This window comes from Papaver somniferum, chromosome 5 (genome assembly GCF_003573695.1).
Source record: "Papaver somniferum cultivar HN1 chromosome 5, ASM357369v1, whole genome shotgun sequence".
NCBI lineage: Eukaryota > Viridiplantae > Streptophyta > Magnoliopsida > Ranunculales > Papaveraceae > Papaver > Papaver somniferum.
In genome coordinates, this window is record NC_039362.1 from 171831952 (window position 1) to 171840158 (window position 8207).

The 8207-nt window shown below is 41.4% G+C and overlaps 1 protein-coding gene across 1 annotated transcript; it reads left to right on the forward strand.

Moving 5' to 3' along the window:
- Positions 1-4950: 4950 nt before the first annotated feature.
- On the forward strand, positions 4951-6288 carry LOC113280054. Its single transcript, XM_026528696.1, has one exon. The coding sequence runs from the start codon at positions 4951-4953 to the stop codon at positions 6286-6288; it is 1338 nt and encodes a 445-aa protein (XP_026384481.1).
- The last annotated feature ends 1919 nt before the right edge of the window (positions 6289-8207 follow it).

Here is an 8207-nt window from a genome sequence, read left to right on the forward strand (position 1 = left end):
AGTAGATTTTGGTTTGGACTGGTAACTATTCAAGGAGGTCATGACGCATAATTTGGTTCATACTAGTGTTTTGATAACCCCATTGCAAATTTCGAGTATTTCAAAGCGGTCATGAGGTAGATTTTGGTTCATACCAGGATATTAAGAATTTCGATTTCTGACTAAAATCATAACTCATAATCAATAAATTTGTTTATTACCGCTTTTCTGACACAAATCAGACTCACTTGCTCTAAGTTCTCCTATTCAAGGTGCTTAATCTGACATATAAGAGGTCAGTTAGCAATTACATTTTCCCACAAATGCTTTGCTTCCTATATTGTAACTTGTCCTGCATTGTACTACATGTAAGGTCTGTATACCAAGGAATTATTGTAAACTACTCTACTCTGAGTGGGATTTAGGGTTTGGAATGATTAATTGATGCCTCAAATTCTGATCTAAAACCCTAAATTCTCAGAAAATGGATTACAGTGTGTTTCAGTTCAAATTACCCACAAAACCCTAACTGAAAGACCATATAAGTACCAATTTACAGTCCATAGAGTACCAAATAATCATAGTAATCAAACCAATCGTTGATACAACGACCAGCATTCATCAAAATTGCACGACAGAAAAGAAATCCAAAAATAAGAATCAAAAACCCTAAGTATTCTGATTCTGTTTAACAGTAAGTATGAACTTCCTAAGTAAGAATGAAGGAAAAACAAACGGCTAATTGATTACCTCCGGCAACGGAATCGCAGCTTTTAAGAAGAAACCGGATCGGACTAGTAGAGGAGGGGAGGAGTAGAGAGACTATGTAGTGTGAGAGAGTTGAGTTAAGTGTTTGCTCAGACACGAGTATAAGAATAGTGTGAGGTGTGCATATAATGTTTGTTTGAAGTATCTCTGTCAACTTTTGTTTGTCATCTTCAGTGAATCTGGTCTTATAGTTATGTTTTGCTTCTTGTCTGCATTATTTTTTGAATGCTCCAGATCCAAACTATAATTACCATTGTTTACTTGCAGGAAGATACAAGGAAGGATGAAGCTGATGGTAATGAATGATGATTGTCCAATGTAAATCAAATTTCCCATACTTTGTCTCAGCTCGAGTGTCTTAAAGTTCAAAGTTTGAATGCTAATGTAGATTGTCAGTAAGGTCTGCAATCCTGTCCATTTAATTTCTATCCGAAAACTTAGTTCTCTCTATTACATGCATCATCTCTCTGGATTGTGGGTGTTGTTAGTGACAATGATGGTGAGTCCACTTTGTAATAAAATTCATATGCATTGTCGTTTGAGTCATGTAGATAATCTTGCAGGATTATGTAACTTTTATTTATATCGATGCATGGCAGATAATCAATTGGAGGAGTAGACATTGGTAATTTCGTATTTGCTTTGTTCATTGTAGGTTGTTTGACTCCAGTCGGAACTTTATCCTGACATTTATATATGATACTATAGTATTGATGTGGATTTCATATTTAGATACGAGGATTTAACCTTTTAGATTCATGCAGGAAGATTGTCATCTGTATCTGGACATGCCTGCATATACATGAGCATTTACTTTGGCTTAAACTCCCGCTGAATGCTAACGTGATTGTTTAATCGTTATTGTTATCCCTATCTTGACATATGATAGAAATTTTGGTAAAATCATTACATGTGATAGCATTAAAAGTTAATCTTCAGTTGCCCTAATCACTGATTCAGAGGATTGAGAGACGATGCTTTTCCTTGTCTCAACAGATTCCTTAGTGCCAAATTAAATTATGTTGGGTAATGCTCTTTTTTTTCTCTTCATTTGCTTTTGTTATTTCATTAAGGTAATGTGCTCAATCTAACATCTGTAATTCGGCAGCCAATTGTGTGTGGGTAAAATACCCGATGGCCGCATGTCAACATCTTAAACGACGAACATCTGATGAGATGGTAAGGTAGGAGCACCGAGCATCCTCCAAAAGGTAGTTTTGTCTCAGTCGAGGCAACTGCACCAGCGCCACATGAATGACGCATGTAGATAAAGGTCTAATCCACTCAGACGGTCAAGTCTAAAAAGCAAGACCGCATTTAATGAAGGATAAGAACAAGACATAGGTAGTTCTGCATCGTGAAGGAAGACTCGGCGACCTATACTGCGACCCAGAGGCGATATAACAACAGGTTCTCCACATAAGGCCAGCACGATCCATGGGAGAGCGAGATAACTCGGAGGGAGAACCTAGCAAGCCATCACGAGGGACAATATGGAAGTCATCCTGAGGAAACCAGAACGAGGGAAGACAGCTCACCAAGCTCGAACGACCACGCCACCACGAGTCTAGTTAGGATATAAATATCAGTCCATGTACAAGGAGATGGACAACTTATGTAACATTTTAGATGGTCTTTCTACAGAGATCTAGACAGAGAGAAAGTGAGGAATCTAGAAGAGATTTGTAATACTTTCAAGGGTAAGACCTATAATCAATAAGAAAACATCTTCTTCTCTATGGACGTAGGTCTCTATGGCCGAACCACGTAATATGCTTGTGCTAATCTTTACTTTTCATGCTATTTACATCTTGTTCTTCATGAGTCTTGTATGTTTAAGTAGTTTTTAGTCTTTAATCTTACTTGGGTGTAGTAGTCAGAAAATATGCAACTACATTTTGGCGCTAGAAACAAGGAGGTATGAAGATCTAATCTACCTCCCTATCAACAACTCTATATCGTTTTCATAATTTCTATGTGAGAACTGCTTTTTCTTTTTCTGTTAAGTAGATTCCTGTTGAGATAAATGAGTAGAGCTCGGACTCGAAACTGATCTTTATGATCTAAGGAGCCTTGTAGAACCTCAAAATCATCAGATCTACCGTTTTCAGTTGATTTTCTTTAAGATTTCTTGTTGTTTTCAATATTTTTGAACCTTACTCAAGTAACTTAGGAGAGTAGCAGATCAGAGTGAATATGAAGCTTTTTCGAAGTTTCGGCGCTCAAACGACCTCCTCCATGAAAGAGTTGGGAAGCGATGTTAGTCAGTAAACTACATAAGGAAGAAATCACCTTATGAGAGTTGAAAAGACAAGTTTTTCATGATGTCCATCATCAAACTCAACATAATCTTCAATCTCCTTCTTAGAAGTTCAAGTTTAAGTCAAGGGGAGGAGTTAATGAGTGTATAATCAATCATCAAACTTAAAGTTTGTTTGAAATCTAAAGTCAAAAGATGATGAGATATCTTTCCTAGAACGGGAAAACGTACTCAATCGTCATAATTAGACTCTTTCCATGAAAAGGGTGTGGTCCATTAAAGGAAATATCTCCTCGAGAAGAGAGAGCAGGAAAAACATCTTTCCTTCTGTCATCAATACCTCACCCCTGAAAGGAATGTATTTGACATTTGCATATGTCTCCAAAATTCACTGCAAAGTCTTACTGTACTAAACTTTCTAGTCTAAATTATAGCTTAGTAATTGCACGTGACCTGCAAAACCTAGGGTCTCACTTTTCTAGAGAAAAGACAAATTAAGTATTATTGCATATGTTGCAGGAAAGGTTATGGTGACGAGACGATCTGCTCGTACGAGCCAAGGTGAAAATGGTGGTTCCCGAACAGAAGGACTCGACGATCTAGAGCTAGGAGAATATCTGGTCCCAGGAGAGGGACAACCCGATAACCCGTATCGGGAAGGACTTACTGACAATTATAGTTCTGAAGGAGAGGGAAACCCCTTCAAGAGAAATGATGATATCCATCTCACTCAACCAGGAGGGCAGAACCACTTGCCAAGGCAAGTGGGAAACAACGAGGCCGAGAAGGGTAACCCTTCCAAACTCGCCGAAGCTAACATTATTATATGAGCTATCCTGAAAGCCCAATAGGCTAGGGATGAAATAATGGTGAAACCCGAAAGACGGAATAAAAATCTAGAAATGAGGAATCGTAGGTTAAAACGTAAGACCAAGAAGAAGGCATCACTAACCACCGTTAACGAAATCCCAGAGGAGAAAATCCCCTTTGAACAATTGCAAGATGATGAATGCATTAGTATCCCTGAAACCTCCAACGAGGCAACAGAGGATCGGTTTCCCAGGGGGAGCAAAGGTCGACTTGACCACGAGGAGGACCCATCCGAGGGATCGTCTGACGTCGATCCTAAGCATAGGAGGGAAAAGAACCCAATCGACGAGGTCAGACACAATTGCGAGGTCGAGATCCTCGCAATCGCAAAACCATAGCGAGGCGAGAGATCGAGGTCAACTCGTCCCAAAATTATTTCATATATTGAACACTCAGATGAGGATTCAGGACGATCAAGTCATCGCCGCCTTGAGCCATCTTTCTCGCCCGAGAGGGACCTAGGAAGAAGAAAGAACGCCGAAACGAGGCGAAACGATGACGAGCTACAAGCCCGAGTCGACAGACTCGAAGCAATGTATAGAGAAAAAACGGGAAAACCGGAGAACAAGAAACTAGATGTAGTCTTGCGAAAAGCAGGGCAGTCACCCTTTTCTGAAAATCTACTGAGATTGCCATTTCTAAGGAAATGATCTCTGCCAACGTTCACATCCCCATTCACTGGAACGGGAGATGCAGTTGAACACTTAAGGACATACCGCATGACGATTACCCAATGGGACCATTATGATTTGGTATTGTGCAAGTTCTTTCCTGCCATCCTAAAAGATATAGCCTTGTTGTGGTACAACAACCTTCCCAAGGGATCGGTTCAGTCATTTGACCACCTATCAGAGCTATTTTTGGAGACGTATATTCACAACAGTCGAATCCAACCTGAAGTTGATGCATTGTTCCAGATTTCAAGAGGACCCAACGAGTCGCTCCGTTCCTTAGTCACACGATGGTGAAAGCTGTGTGCCGAGATTGGAAAAGTCCCAGAGGACTATGCAATCTTGGGCTTCAAAAACAACCTTAGGAAGACGGACCCTCTCTTTGTCTGCATGCACGAGGGCATGCCAAAGAATCTGGGTAAATTAAGAGTAATCCAAGAAGATTACATCGCCTTGGAAGAACTCCAAGATGGAACTTATGACAAAATGGTGAAAGGAACCAACAGAGGAGCCAACGTGGTAGAACCACAGAACCATCCATTCCAAGGAGCAAGGCGACCCAATGGCGGACCTACCCAATTCGATAAACATAGGACTGGAGGATGGAAAGGGAGAGACCAGACCCATCCAAAGAAGGGAAAGTTTGTAGACCCTGTCTACACCAAGATAAATACCCAAATATCCGAGATCCTAAAGAAGATCGACGGACAACACTCAATCACCTATCCGTGGAATAGAGGACAACAACCGGAACGTACCAAAAACAGAGCTGATTTTTGTGAGTTCCACCAATTTCAAAGTCACACGACAGACTCGTGTAGGGATCTGAAAAAAGTATTGCAGGACATGATCAACAAAGGAAAGCTGCTAGAATATATTGCACAGCCAACAGTTCCACCAGCCACGGGGGCACCCATACATCATGTGGAGATGCCCAGAGAGGCACAGTACTTGGGCTGTAACACTATATTGCATTCAGCGATAACAACCCCCATAAGAGAAGGGAATATCACAGGGCGTATTCGCAAGCGCAACTCCAAAGGTGAGGAAGTTTTCAGCGTGGCTAAAGAACCACCCATGGAGGAATGGATGAAAATACCTATAATCTTTTCAGCCTCGGAGACACCGGAGGGAGGACACAACCACAACGATCCTGTAGTGGTCATGATGGCCATCGCACTCCCCGAAATTGAGGGAGAGGAAGCAAGAAATAGAGCACTACCCTGGGCAATGCCAAAAATCTTAATCGACGGTGGTAGCTCGGTGGAAATATTATTCTACGAAACTTTCAAACAAATGAGCCTCCAAGATGAATGCCTCATTCCCTCCACCTACAACATATTTGGATTTAATGGGTCATTGACTCGTCCGAGGGGAGAGATAACATTAGAAATTCGGGTGGGAAGGATCCTCACCCTAACCACTTTCTGTGTGGTAGATGTATTGTCACCATACACATCCATTGTCGGACGATCTTGGGTTCACGGAATCAAGGAAGTTGCCTCTACATACCATCAGAGGCTAAGGTTTCCAACACATGACGGAGTAGCAGAGATAGTTGGAGACTCTGGTGAAGCAAAATATTGTTATAAAATGGACGTCCAAAACGGCGAGAATAAGATCAACTCTCCGAAGGCACAAGAAAGGATAGCTAGAGTCATTGATAACTCAACCGAAGCCCATAATGACATGGCATTAAGTGATGCATCAACACACTTGACTGACGCTCCATCCTCGTGAAGAACCATAACCTCGGAACCAACCACATGGTCCTTGTAGCAATCACAGTACCTCCCCGAGGAGGGAGAAGCCGGACCTCGTTCTCACAATAGGGTCAGAGGTACTACCAAAAACAAAACAGGCTATACTGACACCCAAAAAACACTGAAGGATTCCCTCTATGACGGCTCACAAGAATTTGATGGTATAGAAGCTGCACCTATGAATGCCCTACTATCTTTTCTAAACTGTTACTCAGGCTATAGCCATTGTGTTAGTAAGGCTAGCACGCAACATCGTTCTTAAGAACGAACGTACCTTGAACAAACAAGGAGGCCCACCCAAGAAGGATCCACGCTAAACACCTGGCCACTCATCAAGAGGGCAACAAAGGCTATCAAGCCCAATCATACTATGGCAAGACAGCCAACTGATAAAACAATTTACTTCGCAAGTTGGGCTACAGACAAAATCCCACCTCATGTAACAAACTAATAAGAAGCATTAGTAAATCCATAGCATCGCATAGCCCACGAAGGTATATGTCTAGTAAGTCCACATTTGTAATAAGGTTATGAAACCTCCCTCAAAATGTACTAAGGGTTTATACGCTCTTTTGAAATTAATAAAACTACTCCTTCTGTCTATTACTTGTTTACATTTTGAATTTGTGTTTTAGCTCATAATATTTATTTTCCTATTTTTTTCATCTATTCCACATAGATTTAGGACCAGTCATATCATATTTGCATTCCTAACATGCACATCTAATACGATGAATTCACTATGGCATAGGGATGGCCACACCCCACTCTACAAAACAATACGGGGAAACACAATCCTCGATTACCTTCTACGGACTAGACCCAAGGTAACATCGTCACGATCATGATATCGGATGATATCCTGTTTCAACAGGAGATACTCATTCTCGAGAATACGCTTCAACAGCTAACTCAAAGAATAAAGGCCCAACAACGGTCCCAAGCAAAACAAATGAAGGTTAAACGAAAGTTTCTCAAATCTAAACCCAACACCGTAAGAGATAACATGTATAATCAAGGAATTGATCACTCCTCGGATATGTTATCCATGGTTGGCTCAAAGATGAACAGCCAAAAACTCTTTCATACCCAAAACATGATAAACTATCATACAAACCAAAGAAGGGCAGTCTCCAAGTAGCAATGTTAATAGCAGATTGGCAGCAAAGTTAAGGTGCCTCCCACATACGAGGATTTACTGCAAAAAAAACAATCAAGTCATGCCTCCCACAACTGAGGACTGTCCAACAAAAGACGAAAATGTTTCCAAAAAGAAGCAAGCAAGCCAACAAACTTATGTCCAGACATAAAAAACCAAAAATAAGAAAGAAGCAAACTCACGCCTTCCCATCGCCAAGAACCCCTTGCTCATCCTCTGCATCGTCCTCGACGATGGTAACATCCTGCACGGGCTCGGGATCAACATCTCGTGGTGGAACGGCTCGGTTACGGTCCCGAAAGACAGCAACTTTACAAGCTTTTGTTATCATAACCTTATACTTCGCATGAAGGTTAGCTAGGCTCTCATCTCTCTCGGAACGAACAGCAGCCAATTCTTCTTCATGACTGCTCACTAATTCATTAAGCTCCTGATCAAGGTTACGCCTAGCTACTCTTTCGTCCTCTAGCTTCTTTTCCATCTCATCCCTCTTCTTGCAAGCCTCTGTAAAACAAGAGCACGGATGGTTAGCTAACAAAACATGCTAAAGAAATACGACGCACAACTTGACGCACGAATGACCTTCATTCTCATGCAAAACGGCAATTAAGTTCTGCTCTAATCGGGTTTTTTCGGTATCAAGAGCAATAAGCCTTGCTTCTGCCGGAGTCACAGCCACGTCACCATTGGGACAAGATCGCATATGACTATCCCGCTCCTTTTCCAAAAGGATATAA